The sequence below is a fragment of the Glossina fuscipes genome, unplaced genomic scaffold (assembly GCF_014805625.2).
Source record: "Glossina fuscipes isolate IAEA_lab_2018 unplaced genomic scaffold, Yale_Gfus_2 257, whole genome shotgun sequence".
NCBI classification, from domain to species: domain Eukaryota; kingdom Metazoa; phylum Arthropoda; class Insecta; order Diptera; family Glossinidae; genus Glossina; species Glossina fuscipes.
In genome coordinates, this window is record NW_023998600.1 from 1,347,890 (window position 1) to 1,368,935 (window position 21,046).

The window sequence follows — 21,046 nt, forward strand, 5'->3', positions numbered from 1 at the left end:
TGTTAGATATTGTGATGGATTCAAAAAACTCGAGGAAATGCAAAGAAACGCGAATAAGGAGATCTCTATAGTGGCCATTGAGATTGTCGAGCTTTGTAATTCAAACTTAATCTGAAACTGTTGCGAGTATCTTCCAGCACTTTTTATAACTCGATGTAATAATTTTAGGCATTTGTATACGAATTTATTTTTGTTTAGATAAATAATTCAAATAAAATCGGATTTCCAACATACTTTTCGTGACGTTTTGATTGTTTCCGCTTCAATTTGAAGACTTACACAGTTCTTTCATGGCAGATAATAACATCAAAAACGACAAACCTTTTGGAAACGTATTTATTAAAGGAAATCCTGTAGAAAGTTGGGCAAGGCCGCTAATCAAACACCTTTAATCACTTAATTTCTTCCGTGATAGAATACAAATATGATAATTTGTTTCTGAAGACTCGCTTCTCATGAAGCCCTTATATAAAAGGCCATTATCCAAATTTAGCAAAATTAACTTTGTTTACAAAAAACGTCTTTTTGTCTTCTTCTGTTTTTTTCATATAGTAAGAAAAAATAGACCTTCCTTCGTCATTGCAAAGCTTACTTCATATAAGAAGACTTACAATTTGCCATACGTAGTCCAAATCTGGGACAAATATGTCAAGTTAGAGTTAAGGACGCCTGTTGGTCGTACTACGTCTTAACACGAAACATGTTCTGTAGGGTGGACGCAAATTCGATTGATAGACATTCGGTAGAATAAATGAATAAGAAGAAGGAAAGAAACAAATAAGAACAAAGACAGGCCGGCAGATAAGCTTTTTCATTTAGAATATGATTCTGCTTCAATTAGGGATTTCTGCCGGTCCATGTTGTTGACTGGTTGTCGCAGGGGAAAACTTGTTGAATTTATTTGGAAGAAGAATACATAAATGTTAGTTGCTACTTTAAGAAAAACAATTTCTAGTTTTTGCTTTCTTGAGTATTATTGGTTGATTATATAATATTGCACCTCACACAGCTTGTGTACTTGTGTGTGGTACAAGCTGTATTGAGTTTGTGGGAACGTATGTTACACGCAGAAGGCCTAAGATTGACCTAGCTTTTATTATACCGATCGATTCAGAATTATTTTCTGAATATATAGTGGTGAAAAGTCATTTGAAAGAAGGTGGTCTTCAGTTGGCTTTATTTCGTCGCGAACAGTCGCGCGAGTTAGTCGGGTTACTTTTAATAGTTAAGCTTTGAATTGTGTGATGATCTACAGGATTGCGATTGTGACTTGTAACCACTCTCGTGAAGGGATTAAGAAGTTGGTTGACAAAATGTTTAACTTTTGCTAAGCTTTGCTCATCTACATTACATTGGATGGTATTTACAATCTATTCAATGTCGTTGAGGAAGGCAAAGCTATCGGAATTATTATGGATTGTAAACGAGAGAGAGAAGATTACGGTTTTTTTATGTGGAACGAGAGCAGATACGTTAGAGCTTAAATGTTTTAATGCAGTTCACTTGACAGCAGAGAAAAACTTCGGAACATTTCAAAAGTCTTCGGCATTAACAGCAAAGCTGTGATATTTGTGTTGGGATGAGCACACTACTTCTCCAGGGACATTAATTCAAGATTTTCTGCATCATTAAATATTCTTTTTCTTGTACGACACGGCAATTAGACATCAATATATCTATGGGAAAATTCAAATATTTTTTTCCACCAAAGAAGACATTAATGTTTATGTAGTAACGATATAAGTTGTTGCGTAGACCGATAAGTTGTAATGGAGTGTTTTTTTCTTGATTGTAGAAAAGCTGATATGCTCACGCACTGGGCGTGGCGAACTCTTAGAATTTTAATTTTTCCTTCTCATTTGCTTCAATAGTTCGACTTTGTGGCGAAACTATTCTGGGCGATTGCTCGTGATACTCTGCAACAAAGCAAACTTCGATCCAAGAACGCTTTTTAGTAAGTTTGATTGCCTCATTAAGCAACCAATTACTCAACAAATATCCCAAAAGTAAAAGAATATTTAAATCTTTGACTACGAGAAAATTAAACTTTTTATTTATTATCAATTTCTTTTTAAAAGCATCGGCTGACCTAAAGTCGATCTTCCAAACTACGTGGTAAACGATGATTATAGGTTATAGAGCTGCCATAAATGGGGCGTGTAAATGGTTCAGGCCGTCTCGATGCAGAAGCTAAGTGCTAAGGGCGAACGGCTTATATCCGAACTGGAAGCGGACTCTACGGCCATAAAGGTATAATGGTTCATAAATTGTCAATTGTTGACCTTAAATGGAGCTGCAGAAATGATTTGTGTTAACAATTCTTCGAACTGACGATTACTACTGCTGCATGATTTCTCTTGTAGAAAAAGATGCTTACATTCTAGACGGCCCTGCATCGCAACAAACTGATCAAGGTTTGCAAGATATTGACTTGACGAACTTCATTTTGTGCTTTGTCTTTACCTTCAGCAGCTTATAAGCATTCGCCGCCGTAATGTGCACACGTCTGCTGAGATAATGACGTTTTTCCAATATATTTCTTAAAATTTTTCTTATTGTGTTTCTTGTTATTTTTGGTTTCCTTCAAATTATATGTTAAATTTTTGATGGTAACATGACGTTCGGCGATTTAACTGATGGATGTTGAATTTAATCTACGAGAACGATTAAAGTCATCAAGCTATTGATCACATTCTTTATGTTATGCTTGTTCATATGGAGTAGTGCATGCAGGACACGATGATGTACATTCATTGCTGGTAGCCGTACACAACATTTGCAAATACTTCGAGAGCCGTGATTTGAAATCAGAAGAATTGCGAAGTCTTGAATAATTGACTTTTGCTCTAATATATTTAGAATTCTGTCTAAACCTTGACTTCTGGCCTTGACTTTACGTGGCTCGTTATTTTTCCAAACATTTTAAGCGGTGTTACGCTAGAAGTCAAATCGAAAGACTTTTTCTTTGGCTCCTTCAGCATAATTTTTGGTGTTTCCCTGAACAAAGGTGAGGGAAATGGGATCAATTGGTTCAATAAGAGTCGTTGATCAAAGTGTATTTTGCTTTTACGTGCCGTTGAAGTTCACACATCGCCATCGCTCTTATCAGTGCTTTGCAGGGGTGCAGTCACCCCTGGGGTTTTCCTTTTGCAGGGTCTTTCCCAAATCTCGAGCATTATTCTTATCACGCGCACTTTTACCCAAGCTAGAACGTGAATATATTAAAACGTGCCGGCATTCTAGTGACAACATTTGATCCACAATTAGTATCCTTTAAAATTTTCCAAAAAGGCTCCGTGTTGGTAGCAATAGACCGGCCGCCATTTTTCTAAGTGTAGGGGTGGTCGTGGGCCTTTATAATGCGTAGCGCCTGATTATTTTTTAGGCTTATCAACAGTGTTTAACAAAGCATTCGTGCTACCATCAAAACTGCACGTACTACCACAGTGAGATTTTCTGAGTAATTCTGATGTATGTGTTTGTTTCTTCTTATAATACTAAATGTTTCTGTCAAAGAAAAAATTTATTTTTTAATTTTTTTAACATTGTCGCAGTAAATTTATTAATTAAATGTTTTGAAAGTAATAACATTATTACTTTAAGTGTGGATTACAGGTTATTATTTTAAACACATTACATTAATATTGTTTTTGGAAAGGTGTTATTAATAGCCTTAACATTAATTTTATTTATTGTCTGGTGGAAATTGTTTATTGCTTGTCTTCTTGTTACTTAATTTGTCTAGTATTCTGTTTGTAGCAAATTGTGTTATTTTGAAATTATCTTCGTTCAATTCGTGATCAAATTGTGCTGCATAAGTGCTACGCAAAACCAGCGGCAGCATTCAACTGCGGTATTTCAATTCCTCGACATGTACACCTCAAGTAATTGGACATTCGTCTCATTTTCTAATCGTATAAGTATGTATTATTAAATATTTCACCCTCTTCATCTTCCATAGCCAAATTACTACCCAAACTTGGAGCACGCACCCACTCTGTTGTTGTATTAGATGATAACGTCGTTACTTATATGGTATTTGGACGTTTCATTTTCTCAAAATCCTTTTGATTTTGGCTTTCATCTTTTCCAGTATCTTCTCCAATTCCAAACGATTTCCTTTAACGCGTTCTCCACCGTCGACTGTTGCTTCAGCAGCATGCTGTTTTGCTTCCTGACATTTATCATGCAGCAACTGGTTATCGGACCGCAAGTGTTCATTTAATTGTTGCTCCTTTTCAAGAGCCTCATTCATGTTAGAGAGAAGCGTACGTAATTCTTCCCTTTCGACTACATTGGTTGCTGTAACCTTTTCGCCTTCTATTAATTCTGAACTTTGACTTTCCGCTTTTTCTCTAAGTTGCTTTAGTTCATTTTGCATGCTTTCTACTTCTTTGGTCTTACGTTTAATTTGGTCCTCTAAACTTTCGGCCAAACTGTCACGCTCACGCATTAACTGTTCGTTTTGAGCGTGCATCTCTTTTAGACTTTGCTTAATAATTTCTTTTTCTCGTTCTGCTTTAGCCTTAGCCTCCCGCAATACCAGTAATCCAGCTCGCAATTGTTCCACTTCGGTGCACAGATTATCGCAACGCTCCTTACTAATTCTCACTAACAACGAAACCTTTGACAACTGGTGGTCAATTTTCGCACTTTGGTCTTGAAGTCCGTTAATCTGATTTGTCAAATTCTGATTAAGTTCTGCATATTTTTGCGCTTGCTCTTGGGCCCTAAATAGATGCCGCTGGATTTGTTCAGTTTGCGCTTCATATTTGGCGGAAAGCTCCGAACTAAGCTTTTGGAATTGCGAGTTTAGGGCACCGATTTCCAAATTAAGTTTGACATTGGAACGTTCGCTACTATTCAGCGACGCGGTCAGTTTTCGTACCTTCTCTTCATTCGATGCATTCACTTTTTCAAGTTTGTCTATTTTTGTTTTGCCATCTATGTCAGCCGTGTCTGATTTTTGTTTAGCATCCTGCAATGTTCTATTTATATGTTCGAGATCTTGTACTTTGGCAAGCAGCTGCACGTGGCCCCTTTCGGCCCGCAAGAGTCGCTCTTTTAGAGCGCTAGCTTCGCTTTGCAGCAAATCTTTCTCCTTTTGTAATGTCTCAGCAGTTGTTAAATTCGCCTCCAATGTTTTGCACAACTTTTCGTTGTCTCTTTCGAGTTCGATGCTGCGTGTCTGAGCGTTACTCAGTTTCAGAGCCATACTTTCAACCCGTTTAGTGGTTGCCTGATGAGATTCACAGAGCTTTTTATTTTCATTCGTTAATTTCTCGATATTTGTCTCGCTTTTTTCTAAATTTGTTTTGGCATTTCTTAGTTCGTTTTGACTGGCGCTGAGGTGGCGTTCCCAGGACTGACAGCGCTCAATGAAAGACTGTAATTTCGTTTCGGAGGTAGTGCAATGTTTGCCCACCTCTTCTAATTGCTTACGTAGCAACTGATTCTCTTCGCAAACACCTTCTTTTTCCATTCTTATCGAGTCGATTTGTTGTATGAGTTGTGAAACATTTTCATTCGCACGTAATAAATCCGCTTTAGGGTATTTAATCTCATTTCCCGAGATGACTTTGTCAGCATCGCTTTGCAGTGTTCCTTCCTCACGTTCGTGCATTTTTTCCAGTTTTAATATTTCCTCTTCGAAGCCCTTGACCTCAACCTTAAGGCGCTTTTGCATAATTGAATCCTTATTCTCCATTTGTTTACGCATATCTTGGACTTTTTTTTGATTTCGCTCTAGTTTGCATTTCAGGTCTTGATTTTCGTTAATCAACTCTTCTTTTAAATTTAAGTTTTGGTCTTCCTTCTGCTGCAGCTCCTCTATTTTGCTATCTTGGACACTTTGAATATAAAGCAAACGGTTAAGCCAATGACGTAACTGATTAATACCACATTCCGATGAGTCGGCACAAGCGTTGAAAATGTTCTTGATTTCGTCTTTTTGGGCGGTCAGGTTAATATTATTCCTTATCACTACCACCATATCCCTAAGTGCGACGTCATAGCTCTCCAGTTTGTCACAACTTTCCGCCAATTTTCGCATTAATGTGCAGAGTTTCTCTTGGGAATCTTCTCGAACTTGTTCCTGCTCTTCAAACAGCGGTCTATAATCGTTTTCACGTTCAGACAACTTACTAGGAAGGTTCTCATTTTGTTGAGGTAGAGATTCAAGTTGCGATTTGAGTTCATCGTTAAGTCTTTCCAAATTTTCCCCGCGGCTTCCTTCCCCTTGAACGTTGGCCCCCATTTGATCTGCCGAATTCTTTAGAGATGACGGCAAAATGCTCTCTTCTTCTTGTTCTCGCTGAATTTGCAATACAAAGGGGGTTGATTCTCCTAACAATCGCTCTATTTCACTGGTCACTTTAGTTAATTTATCGTTAAATATGTTAAGGGCCTGGCTCTGCTCATTCAATCGCTCCTGCAGTTTTTCTTCTGATATATGCTTGTGTTCCGTTAAGACTTTGTCGATTATTTCCCTCGCTTTAATTCCTTGGTTCAAACAACCTTGCAAATCTTTAATTTGCTTTTTCAAGTAATCGAAATTTTTAACTTCTTCCATTAGTTTGCACATAGCTTTGTCAGAATCAATTAAATATTGTGCCTTCTTAGAAATTTCATATTTAAAGGTATGAATTTCCAGTTCAAGTCTCTCATTCCCCTCGCAGGACTCTATAACGCGTTTCTCAAAACTATGCAAACGTTCACAATTAATCCTAATTCTGCCATTGACCTCCTGCAATGTGCGCACTTCTTTTTCTGCGTCGTTTAATCTACTCTTTATTCCCATGTGTTCGGCTGTTACCAACAATAGCTCCCTTTCCTTATTAGTTTTGTGTTCTCTTTCTAATATTAATTCCTTATTCAATTCCTTCAAACGTTGTTCATGTTCTAATTTCGCCTCCTCCATCTGCTGATGCAATTCGTTTTCTTTTTTATCCAAGTCGCTCTTAATTTGCTCAATGAACTGACTTTGGTTGACCTTTAGTTTTTCAATTTTATCTTCGTATTCAATATTTTGCGCCCTCAAAACGAGTAGCTCCTCACAAGTACTACTGCGCTGGTCAAGCACGCGTTCCTTTTCTTGCACTTGCTTCAGCAAGTAATTCAAGCGGCTATTGCTTTCCTTTTGCGTGACTTCCAGTGTTTCTAATCTAGCTGCCTTTGTGGAATTCTGCTCTACAAGTGATTTAATGTGATATTCAAGTTCCTCAAAAGCATCGACCGAGCTATCAGGCATAGAATTACCGGAACATAACTTTAGTAATTCAGTTCCTTTCCTTTGTAACTGCTCCAGTGTTTGGCTTAAATGGGTACCCTGAGATTCACTGTTTTCGAGAATGGTACGCATGTGTGCAAGTTCTTCGTTCAGTTTAAAAATTTCATTATCCAATTCCTTAATGCGTTCCAGCCCTTGATCTTGATTCCTCTGCAATTGTTGTTTCTCTTGTTTATATTCTTGCATTAATACATCGATACGTTTCGCTAAATCGCTATTCTTCATAGTTAGGTTCGATATTTGCACATCCAAACCGGACATTTCCTTCTCTTTCGACCTAAGTTCATTACACATGGTGTTCGAGTGCTCAGTTGCTTCTCGCCAATTCTCTTTAAAAAGCTCGTTACGTATTAATATCTGCTCATAGTTTCTTTTTAAAGCAATCTCCGCGTCTTGAAATGCTTGTAGCTCCTTGCTTTGGTTTTGAAGTTGATCGTTGAGTGCTTTTATTTGTTCCTCTAAGCATTTGGTCTGAGTCATCCACTTTTCTTGCAACTCTTGTAACTTAGTTTGCAAACCATCTAACTGCTCTTTTAACTGAGCGTTGCAGTCCATTAGTTTGGCATTTATGTTTTCGGTTTGATGCAATTTTGTTTTCAAAGCATTTATTTCTTTGGTCGAGCTTTCTTTGATCTTTTCGCTGTCCGTTACTTGCTCTTTTAAATTTTTCAGCTCTGCCTCACAATTGCTTAAAGAATTTTGTAATCTTTTCTTTGTTTCCTCTAGCTCTTTATTGTTATGTTCAAAGGCGTTTAGATCATATTTCAGCAAGTTTGCGTCTTGGAGTACAGAATCTAATTTACGTGCCAATTCCAAATTCTTCTTTTGCGATACTACAATTTCCTGTTCAAGGGATTTGATCTTATTCTTCTCAAGTTGGTGATGCATGTTGATTTTTTCCATGCAACTCGCGAATATATTAAATTGGGCGGTGGGATCACACTTATCAGTTTCCAAATCATAATCATGCAGATCTGAAGTAATTTTAAACTCATTCATTTTCAATTTTATCATCTCTTTAAGGCGTTCGGCGAATAATTTGTTATTAGCATTCAGCCTATGCAGTTCTGCACGCAACTGAGCGTTTTCGTGTTCCTTTTCACGCAACTGCTTGTCAATAACAGAAGCAGCCAAACTTTCCGGCTCCGGCGGCGTGGACTGACTAAAAACTTCTGTAGCCGGCGAAAATGATGAATCAACCTCAATCGAAGCTTTTAATCCGACTACACGCATCTCAGCAATGAATTGTTCCAACTCGACTTTTGCATCGTTGAGATATTTAATCGTGCTGTCTCTTTTCTGAATCTCTTCAGCAAGATCATTCATTTCACATTCCAAAAGATCAATGCGTTCACCGTACATTTCAATTTGCCATTCATTGTAGGTGAGCTTTTCTTCCGCAAGAATTTTATCTTCTTCCGTGGCTCTTAAGGTTTCACTTAATTTCACGATTTCATTATCCTTCTGCGTTATTTCTTTAACTAAGCGTTTCTGCGCCTGGTCACGCTCAACGCCTTCACGATCGACCGATGAATTATTTTCGTCTGTGGTTTTCACAAGGACATCAATTTTCAATTCTTGTATTTGCTGTATTAACTTTTTATGGTCTTGACTCAGTCTAAGAACTTTGTCTTCGTTTTGTTTTATTTGTATTTCTAAAAGATCTTTTTCATAACGCTCAGTATCAAGTTGGGCTCTCAAGGCAAACAATTCACGTGTTCGTTCTTCCAGAAGATGAGTTTTCGGAGTAAGTAGTAAGTTGCGCCGCGCGCCAATGTTACGTTTTGGTGTCTTCAACGGGGAATCGGTTTCAATGCTAGTGCCTGGTGTGAGGCTATCATTACTTCTGCTGATTGAATGATTAGATCGCGACAATGCATGTGATGCGATCACTTCGGCCACAGCTTCGCGTAAATTGACTTTATTTAATTGTTCCATTTCCAACAATTCGTGGAAAAACTGGGCCATGCTTTGCTGTGAATCGCTCGGCAATTTTTGGCAGATATCATGAAAAAACGTTTGCGGACGTTTAACGCATGAGAAATGCAGCAGCAAAGTATACACGTATATGTAATCTGCCGAACTTAAACCATTATTGTCGTCGCGATTCACTTCAAATTCAGGATAAAATTGTTGTAAAAAGTCCCATAGTTCCGGGCATTTGCTTGAAGCAATTTCGTGATGCTTCTTGCTAAAGTTCATATAGAACTTTTCAATGTCCGATTGTTCTAAATTGAAAAAGTTACATTCGGCGAAGCCGCATTCCGATATCCATTGCAATAGAATATTTTTCCAGCTGCCCATATCCATATTTTCCGTCGCTTTATTATGATATCAAATCAAAGTGTCTGTTCTTCTTTTATGTAATTACTCGTTTCTCTAAGACTTTTTTCCAGAAACCGTGGGACACGCGTTCGTAAATAAATGCAAAGGGCGTATATTATTAATTTCGTTTCCAAAATATTTTCACATTGATTTACTTTTTTTTGTAAGTTCTTTCCACGGCGTAGTAACCTGGATTATTGTTTGAAAAGTTCTATTATATTAACCGTTGGTTTTTTAATTCTTTTTTTTTTCTCTGATTTTTTATAATTGTCGTTCTTTTTTTTTTTTTGATGCAAATAACGCAAGCCTGAAATGTTTGCTTTAAATTTGAAATGATGAAAATTTGTTGTTTATTTATTTTTTGTATCGAGATTGTTACGATTTTCCCCAATTATTTTTACAAGTTTTTATGTGGAGGCAAAATATCTGCTGAGTAATTTTTGTATTTTTTCTTTTAAAACATTGGCATTGCTTCTTTTTTCATTAAAAATTTTGCTTTTACGTTTTATTTATTTATTTATTTTATTGTCGTTTTTTTGTCGATTTGTTTCAAGATTCAATCATGTTTATTTGCTAACAATAACTGTCGATATCACGGTTATCAACTTTCGTTCAATAAATATTGAAAATAGCCAGGTATTTTCAACTTTGTCGGAATTGCTTATATCTTTCTCTTTTATACTCAAATGAGAGACAAGGGAAAAGTGAAATTTTGATAGTCTATAAAATTTGCTGCATGTCGTGGATTCTCTTCATTTTTTTTTTATAGATATTGCGAGGATCTCCCGTAGAATATTATGTAGTTAATTTGTTTTATTTTGTAAGCAGAGCTATTCTCAACTTATGTTGTTCAATTATGACATGCCTTTCAGTATCAGCCTATCTGCAACAACTTTCAACACTTCTATTAAATTTAACATTTTAACCTTACCAGGTAATATTTCCTCCACATATCTATACAGAAGGACATACGGGCGGATAGACAGGTTAAAAATTTGATACTAATCAAGCATGTACTTACTTTATAGGATTTCAGAAGTTTACTTCTGCGCGTAGCAACCATTATGAAAATATACCAACCATTGATGACGAGTATGGAAAAATACGACAGTCCACGCGCCTTGAGTTTCTATTCAATTTCATAAACAGCTCGAAAGTAATTGCGAATGTAGAATAACAGATAATCTTTCAATATAACAACTGGGTAGAACCAAGCAAATTGCGAACATGTCGACTGGTGGTAAAGTTCCGTGTGAACTAACAAGCACCGAGGCCGTTCATAAATCGGAACTTGCGTTAATAAGCCGCTACGTCATAGTCTTCCTATTGTAGCCTTGCAAGGAATTCGAAGCTATCAAAAATCAACGAAGTTGTTGATCCCCAAACTGTCTTTTCGACCTTTGGTGCGTGAAATCGAGCAGAATTTAACGTGTTTCTTAACGATCACTACGGGAACTTTACAGGTGGCCTCTGAAATCCATTTCATTGGCTTATTTAATGTCACTTATCCATCCGTCATTCATGCCAAGCGCGTTACTGTTATGCCGAAGAATAGTCATTTCACTTCATTAACTCGTAGTCAACGTACTTTGAGTCTCTCTGCGTAAAACAGCCAACATAAATGCAATGCATATCTGCACAAGAATTTAATATTAGCTCTAGATACAACTTTTTCACATTTAAATTTTATTTTATTGTAACACGAACAATAATAAATTTTATGTTTTAATAATTAATTAGAAAATAATTTAACGATTACTTAATTAAAAATAATTGTTATATATATCGCAATGCAAACGATAGTAATAAAAAAAATCGCTATGTAAACATCAAAATACTGCTGACCAGATGCTAAGCCTTTCTTTGGAAAACATATACAAAAAGCTTTCGGAATTTTTTCAAACCACTGGTAACAAGTTTTGTATAAAAAAGTCCTTACAAAAAGTTTCATAGTTTATTTTTTTTTTTTAGATTATGTCATGAAGCATGCGAGCGTTTACAGTGAATTTATGAACATACTCTCTTCTACACTTTCTTGCTCTCACACACATCAATTCCTTCATAAAACCTTTTATACCCATATGCATACACATTACTTCTCATACAGCGGAATTTCTGGCCAGTTCTGACACTCAAGTTTTAAAGTTAAAGTAAAATGATTTTAAAGAAATAAAAATTCAAAAAAAAAGGGTCGAGAAAATTAAATAAAATAAGAAAGTAATTCAAACTTGGAAAGATCTCTTCCCGCAAACTGGTTATAATTACGTGGGGGACGTGATAAAACGCAGAACGCGCACATGTATGTATATAGACATCTACAATCAAGCTAACCGACAACTTATTAAGGTTGAAACAAAAAACTTGTTTTTCACATTGAACCTTTTTCTCTCAACGCAAATCATCTATTGTTGATTTGCTGATTCTCAAAAGGAGAAGAGAAAGTCTATGAAAATTTGTTTTTGCTAGGGGTTTTCTTTTCGTTTGTGACATATACCAGGAGGTTTCAATTTTAATTTGTAAATTCTACCCACGTAAAACAGCTGCAAGGCTGACCATCGATTGCATTATACAATCAGTATGAAAATGAGAAGGAGCATGCACATGGAAAATAGTACCCAAATGTCACGAAACATTGTGCGTCCTTAAGATCTGGCGCTGGAGAATTTTTAGGAAACATCGAATATTGCTTATTCGAGGGGTGAATCGAAAATGATGAAACCAACGATCGATGAGGGATACAATCGAGAGGTATAGCTTGTGTAATCTTGCCTCTGCAATGTCGCTGCTCTTATGCCTGTATACGTATTGATGTGGCAGTGGCCCGCGTTTGCATGTAAGTTGGTGTTTTTGCTTGTATTGCCCAACAAAGGGAAAGTGTTGTAATAGAGCGTCCGTTTACTGTCAAAATTTATATAAATCTGCTGAAACCTATCTTTTATTAAAAGGCATTAAATGTTTACCGAGATGACGCATTGTCGAGTGAACATTCAACGTCAATCTGGACATCAAAAATGACTTCTCCGGCCAAGTGCGCTATCCCGTTGTCAGAATCCAGCATTATTTCGAATAACAGACAATTCGCATGAGACGTTGTAGGAAAAGTTGAAGTAAGCAGTAATTAAATTAGTATTGGGTCGATTGGACTTGTAATTTCTTCTTTTTTTTACGTCAAGTTGAGAGATAATCTTCTTATAGCGACGATTCGTGCGATTCCGAATGATCGAATACGAATCAAATTCGAATCTCAGCGACCGCACAGGTTGCTATTCACCAGTTTGCACTAATTACATCGTGTTTTGTCGAAAATGTTGCTTTCGTGATTTCCATAATTTATAGGAGACCAAACAAAAACTATTTGCAATTGCAAGTTCCTGAACGTATTGGCCAAATAAACGGGTCTCGCGATGCTATTAGGTTGGCGAAAGAGTGCTGTTGTATTTGAAATAAAACATTTCAGTTCAAAAATGTTTGACGTGTGCCTTAGCACTTGAATGGTGGGCGCCGAATTCCTTCGCATTTGCAAAGTGAGTGTGAGTGATGCGTTGCGTTCCTTGGAACTCATACCAAATGGTATGTCTTAAATGCACTTTATGCGCTCTGCACTTCGCAACTTACTGATCAAAACAATTCAAAGCAGTCCGCTTATATACCAAGACACGTAAGCTAAATAATAACGCCGTCTATAAAGCATTCTATCCGGTTGACTAGGCCTGAATATTCTCAGCAATGGCTGTCGTTTCTCTCCCTTAAACCTTTTCCTATTTTCTGAAACAAAAAAAAAAAAAAACTAGAAGACAAAGGAGCTCGCAACAGTAAGTTAAGACTATGGATAACCTTAGAATGATATTCAAAAGAGCATTTTGTCGAACCAAAAGCTAAAACTGTACCAGGGCCTACTTCGAAACGAATGCTTACTTTGGTAGATAATAACTTTTTGAGAGAAACAAAAATTTTTGTTACTTTTTGACACTAGATCTCTTCTGTCCCTATGTATTTATTACGTATGTATTTTAAACTAAGCTATGATATTTATGTTTCAATTGTTAAATTTTATGAGATTTTATTTTAAATCAAATTGTTCATCATATCGGTAAGAGAGAGTTAAAGGGACGATGTGCCTTTACAATAGTAGACAAATTTCCTCCTCCCAACGCATGCTCCCTCTCTCTCTCTCTATTGTAAGTTACTAGCAAAACTGATACATTAGCAGATGGTCTGTAATGATAACCTTTTACAACCGTCCTTTACAAATTGTAGCAAAGAATGCGGGTTAAAGAGAAGAGCATGAAATGAAATTTTAACCAAAGAAAAGTATTTTTTAATGCTTGACATATGGAACAAGTTTTTGAAGAAATCAATAAAATTTAAGTGGTTGCCCCACTTAAGCATCCGTCGACTTGAAGCAAAGACTTCATTCTTTTTATTAGTAACGATACGCGTTTGCGAGCACATATGTGTGTGGTTTGCTATAAGCTAGAAACAATAAACTCATTGCGTGTTTTACTCTCCTTAAAAGACCATGGTTCCATTCAGTCTACATGTACATGTTTGTGTGGGCGTTGAAGGGTTCTTATCGGAATCTGTTGCAACATTAGTGTTTGTAAATGTGTTTGTATGGTTTAAGTCTCCAAACATTCTAAATTGTTGCTTTAAGCGAATTATTATAGCAATAACGGAATGCAGTTCGAGGATATATTAGCATTGTGTATATGTATGGCATATGTTGCGACGATTTTCCAAGTTGTGCTAATTATTATCAAAACTTTGCTTCCTTGCGAGTGTGAACTTCCAAATTTGTTACTAAACAAAAAACTCAAGTGCTTATAAAATTATAGTTTTTGAATTTATTCACAACCGAAAGCTGCTGCATAGGCGTTGGTTGTATGCATACAAGTATATTTATGATATAGTATAAGCAAAGCAAATGAACACATCTAGATAAATAATGCGATATTTTTATTAAGTAAGAGAGAAACTATTAATAATATAGTGAAACGAACTCTTTTTGCTTTTATATCTTGACCGTGTGTGTACAATACACAGAACGATCTAAGATAGACTTTTAGCATTCCTCTGCTTGTCTGGCCATCTCTCTGTCTTCCTTTCTTGTGTTCAACCTACTGGTAGCCGGTTTTAAAAGATTTTGAAGAAATTTGTGGCGGTCTACATGTTTTGGCCCACGAACGAGCACTATTGAAAGTGATTTCGATCATTTCCCTTATGATATCTTCTTTTGAAAATTTGTTGTATGAATACCTGACGCAGGATATTTAATGGTGTCCTACAATAGTCTTTTGCTTGTTTTATTTTAAACAACATATAGTCACGATATTAACATTTTTAGATAAATTTTAAAATTTTATTTCTTTCTTGAAGGATACAAGTTTGCGATAACCGGCTTCAGACTTCCCTTCTTTTCGCCGGTAGTCAATATTAGAAACGGAAAATTTTTTCCGGTCTCGAATGTGTCGAGCAAAGTGTTGCTAAATATCTAATGGTGCGCCCTGTTTCACTATAATGTTAACACTCTATGTTACTTGTGGTACAAGGTATATTGAGTGTGTGCGAACGTATGTAACACCCATAAGGGCTTAAGATTGACTTATATTTTATTAAATCGATCGATTCAGAATTAATTTTTAAATCGATCTAAGCCTGTCTGTCCGTCCGTTCGTTACTGTATTGTTGTGTCCAGGTCGCAATCTTTGAGATGTTTTCATGAAATTTCGTACATAGGCGTACTTCAACTCAAGACGAAAGCTGCTCAAATTGGCTCGGATCGGTCTACTTCTTCGACCACTCCCCATATAACGCCCTATTTCGAAAGGTTTCCAAATTTCTCGACAAAGGTGGCTAAATGATAGTAATTCGGCATTTAAATTGGTATGACGTCTTTGGAGCAAATTTTTTGAATCCTCTACACAGAACTAAGTCACTATATAGATTCAACTGAATTAATTTAGATTCAACTTAGGTTTAAATGCTTAAACAATGACATTATGACTCAAGATTAAAGGAAAAAAAAAACCTTAACTACTTTTATTTATAAATAAACAAGAGAGAGAGGAGAAGTGTTATACGGGCTTATACTTGACGTATGCGGATGAACGAATATGAAAGCTAAAAACGTTTTTGTTCTTTGCATCGTATATGTACGAAATGGAAAGGAAAATGTGTAAAAGTTCTGGTGTAGATGCGCAAATGTGCTTTATGGAATGCATATCTATTCTAATGTCTTTTTCTTGTACCTAATGAATGTTTACTATTTGGGTAATAATAGGTGGAAGAGTTTAGATAGATTATCGTCTATCATACGCAGGGAACAAGTAAGAATTCACAAGCTATGGGCGCGTCGGGGTGCCTTGCTTTGCAATGCCTATCCCGTCGTCAGCAAATGCGCCTACTTGGTCGCAAGCGCTATTTTATTCATCCAAATTAGGTTCCGGAATGAGTTCTTTATTGCGATTTTTGGCTGGTTAAATACAATTTTACCTCCTTGTGTTTGCGTATATATTGATCTAACATTGCTTGCTTTACTATGCTGAATCGCTGCTTTTATTGCTTTCGTTCAACCATGAATTTGCAAATAGCATTGCTGGAAATATGTCAACTCCAATGCCGTTAGACGAAATGCGAAACATGGTTAAGCGGGTCGTAAAAATAATGAAACAGTATATGGTAACCGTGCTGGGTTTATTGCTCTGTCTATAATTATGTTATGTGGTAAAATAATATGCGGTAAATACGACGAGTTTATTACTGAAGTTAGCTCCCCAAGATAACCCACATTTTTATAGTTCGTGTCTTTACTAAAAATATCTTTGTTAAGTTGGAATTTATTGCGAAATAAACAACAATAAAGTAAAATAAGTATTAAAATTAAATAATCTTAGCATACGTGCACATATAAAACATACCAAGCCGCTAGTTATGAACGCAAAACCAAAAATGCTTAGTTATTGCCAGTGAATCTCATGCAAACGTACGTTACTGAAAGAATGCAATGTTAAAATCGTGTTAGAGCCATCTTTAGACTAGAGATTTTTGATTTATCGTGAAAAATGCGAAAACCTATCAGAAAAACCTAACTTCATTATCCTGATATGAGTCCATCACCTCGAAATTCGCCAAAAAACGGCTCTCTCCATATTCCCAAAACACTAAATTAGTTATACAAAATTTTTAAGAAATATGACATATGCAGTTTTTTGATATGTCTTAAAGGACACTAAAACCTATCAGAAGAGCCCAATTTCATTACCCTGGTATGAGTCCATCACCTCGAAATATAAATATTAAACCACTTTAATTGTTTTTTTCTACTTATGATTATAGTCGATTGAGTGTCACAAGCGAAATGAATTTTATGTAAATAAATTGATATAATTTCTAAATTTTATAATCCCTCTTCATTTATGAATTTATAAAACAAATTGAAATAAATCTGGAAATTGTAATCCCAAAATCGTTATGTGCTTCCTCTACTGTCTTCCAAAATCTTCGGGTTAAGAGAACTACTTATTAATTATTTCATTTACTAATTGTAATTATATTGTAATTACTTTAAGTACAATATTGCCTTTAAATAAAATAAGTTATAGGGCATAATCTTGGAATTTACGCCGTCATACCCAAAAGTCATAGACGGAATTTTTACCAATATATATATAATGAGAAAGAAAAAGCAGGCAGTCAAGTGACTGCTAAACGCACGCACAAACGCACACGAACATTTTTGCCATAGCATATATTTCCTTAGCCTATAGAACGTTTTGAACAAAATTGCACGCGATTCATATTTAGAAAACTGACGACAACTCAATAACATGCACATAATTTCTTAAGCAAGTGCATGGACAAATGCGCTATTATTGCATATTTTATGAATAAGAAAAAATGTCCTAATAAGAGTAAAAAAAATGTATACATTTTCGGTTGGAATTCAATATAAAATATGCAATACATATAGTATAAAGGCAATCGGATGGCACAGATGGCCCTAGCTATCATATACAGGATATATTGAGTTGTTTTTTTTTTTTGTTTTTATAGCTCAGACATTCAGCAACAGTAGCCAACGGAACGCAGAGTAGAAATATTTTTCTTAACAGCGACTCAGTCGAATTTTGTTCCAAATAAAGAGTGGTCGCCGACAGGAGTTTCGCTCTCTCAGAAATATAAAGAGCCAAGTCGCTTTTGGTAGGCACAAATATTCATTCACTTTAATTTAATATTCATATTTGAGCGGGGCCAGAAAGATGCGATTTGTTATATGCTGTCAAAGTCGGATGAAGCTTCCTAAGAAATGCAGCGCAACGTAATATGTTTATGAGACGTTGGGTATCTTCAACTGGAAAGTGCTAGCCCACGTATTACCAGAGTCAGATTATATCGATGTTTAACATCCGCACCTGGCTTGAAGCCGTAATCAGACGAATTCTTTAGAACTATTGGCAATTAATATAGTTGAAATGACCACCTCTCAGCCTTGCAAGACAATCCTGCAGTAGAGAGAGCTTATACCAAGCTTTGGGTACGCGAATGAAAGTTCGGTCATGGTCCAAACCTTCCCCTCTAGACAGGGCCAGGCCTATCAAGCGTCCCGCATTTACCACGAGCAGCTACCACGAGTACTCCCCGAACGGCCGCACACAAGCGGTCAAGCCTCATATACCGGCTAATCTGCTGCATTCAAAATGTGATTGAACATACCAGCTTCCATCGAAGTTTTTTTTATGGTATGTCAGAACGCAAGCGTCTCCCGAAGGATACTGGTAAGCACCAAACGGCAGATCAACCAATGGGATCACCTCTACTCGCCAAAACAGGGTAGTTCTTAACATGCTGTAGAATTATCTGCATGCGCGTATCATTATGTTCGTAATTTCGCACTTGCATTTTGGAGATTCCATACTTCCGAGGAAGCCACCGCTACTACTCTCCCCCTTGAATTTATTGTATTAGGAAAAGTAATCAACCTATCTCACGGCAGCTACCCATCACACCATATTATCTTTAGGTTTTCTACAACCTACTGGATGTGTACAAGACCTACTGAGCAGCTGAGCACGTGGTGAGGAAGTTTGCATGCAGGCAAATCCTCGAAGACTCTCCAAGGAAAGCAATCTGTGCGCTGGGGAAAATATTACCAGAGGTAATACAACATGGCGATGTCCCAACATTTTCTTCAAAATTTGAGATTAGAAAATTCTTAACGACTTGTTGTGTACATGTTATCAATAGTCGTTGTAACGGTGTTAATTATCAGCAATTTGTATGCTTGCTCTTTCATATTCATCATTTGTGTGCGCAAGGATTTTGTCAACAGTTGCTTGATATGACATCGCATTCTCTTAAACGTTTGCAACGTTGAATCATAAATCATTCTGTGTTTTTGAGGGATATGCTGGTAACATGTAAGCATGCATGTACGAAAAAAAGCAAACGGTACGTAGGTAGGAAATATTATTTGTGCTCCTTTCATCGTTTATTCGGTATAGAAGAATTGTAAATTTTATGCAGAAGCAATTGCTTCAATAAATTTCAATGAAGATATTCGATAAAGACATTCCACAGCCCAATCTTATCAAATGAACAGGTAACGCATCGCCTACAATAACTCATATGTGATGTTAAAAACGGTAAAAAAATCCAAAAAAAAAGTAAATTAGATAATAATAATTTATTTCTACAACATAATTTGTTCTAATAACAAAAAAATTGGTCTGAATGGGGTACGCAAAAAATCTCGACTAACAACTCAATGGTCGTGGGTTCGAATCTCAAGTGCGGTAGAGTTTTTTTTTTTTTTGCTTTAAGATTATAGTCTTAGAGTTTATTTCTCTGGCTAGAACTAATAATAATAACAAAAAAATTCTTCATATGCATATCTAACAAATTGTATTTGTTACACATACACCTAATGTGTTTAGTTGTCTCGGCCTAAGATAATGCAGATAATTGTAGCTATGTTTCATTCTATTTACATTTCTTTGCTTGCATCCACCATAAATTCAATCCAGTCAGTCTGTCTGTTCTGTAAGTTCTGTATTAGAATTTACGCACACAAACACCCACACAATATCTAAACTCGTTTATATTGATAGGAAATGCCTTCTCCTTTCATGGTCCAAATTAGGGTCTCACATCGAAGTCTAAGCATTCGATTGTACAACCATTTGCACAGACATATTTGCACGTATTTGATTTTGTCACATGTGTTAAGCACATAATTAACTTAATTACGGATGTATTTACACTGCATTGCATATTTCTACATACAAATGCTCAACTAACACTATATATATGGAAGCAGAAGAGAACTTAACTGGATTTATTGTCAACAGCAAAAAACAAGCAAATACGTTTCTATTCTCGTATACTCAGATACGCATTGAGTGCTTGTGATTTCATATAAATATATGTCTTTTCATTTTTGTGTAGATGTACTCCTAATAATAAAGTGAAGCGTACTATTCACAAGTAAGCGATTGCCTTTTTGCTGCTGTTTTTATCGAATGCTTGCTATTGTTGCGTCAAGTACAACACTAATAACTATTAAGTGCTTGGGCGGCATCACAGACTCGATGAATGTTCTTTTAAACATCAGAAAAGTGCTTCTGATCGTCTGCAGAAGTTATGATTATACACTGGAAACAATATTTTTTCTATCAAGTTTAAACTCAAGTAACTAATATACAAAGTTCTTCCATAGACGTTTTAAAAGATGCCTTAAATTGTTCACCCTAACATCCCTGTATCAAATCCTACAGTCCGCTCAATATGACGATATATGTAAATATTATTTCAAGCTTGGCCGATTATCTATGCTGTGCAGCCAAGTAGTAGCAAAATATAACATCAAATATATGTGATACGCTGATATAATACATCATACAGTCGATGAATAGATTTTCTCATTGTTTTTCAATTAAACATCGCGCACAGGCTATATTTAAGCATTGTTGTTAATATTAAGATAAGAACGAAGGAAGCATAATAATGAGCAGAGAAATTATATTCGGTCGGACGGACACTTTTATATCTAAATATTGGCCTTAATAAAAGCTACACTATAATTTTTTACGATAGTTAATGGATTTGGAGGAAGATAGCTCAGCTTGAGTAAGCCTTCGTGAAGCATAATAACATTGCGCTTATAGAGAGAGAACTTTCTTAATCGTATATGCCATGAGAGACCGTAGTTTGCCGAGTATTTTTCAAGCGTTATGTTTAAACTTTTATCAATTCGATTATAAAAAGATCAAAAGGACATACAGCTAGATGAACTGTTAATTTGATGAAAGAATGGTTTGGTGATTAGTGTTTTTTTATTAAACTTAAAACTATCAATTGTTGTTGTTAGTTGCCGTGAAAGAATTGTTTAAAACATACAGTGGTGAAAAATCTTAATTATAAGTCGAAACTTTATTC

General features: G+C 36.0%; 1 protein-coding gene across 1 annotated transcript; it reads right to left on the reverse strand.

The window, feature by feature from the left end:
- Positions 1-4,048: 4,048 nt before the first annotated feature.
- LOC119642758 (myosin-13-like) lies at positions 4,049-9,598 on the reverse strand. The gene has a single exon (XM_038042022.1). The coding sequence runs from the start codon at positions 9,596-9,598 to the stop codon at positions 4,049-4,051; it is 5,550 nt and encodes a 1,849-aa protein (XP_037897950.1).
- Between the last annotated feature and the right edge of the window lie 11,448 nt (positions 9,599-21,046).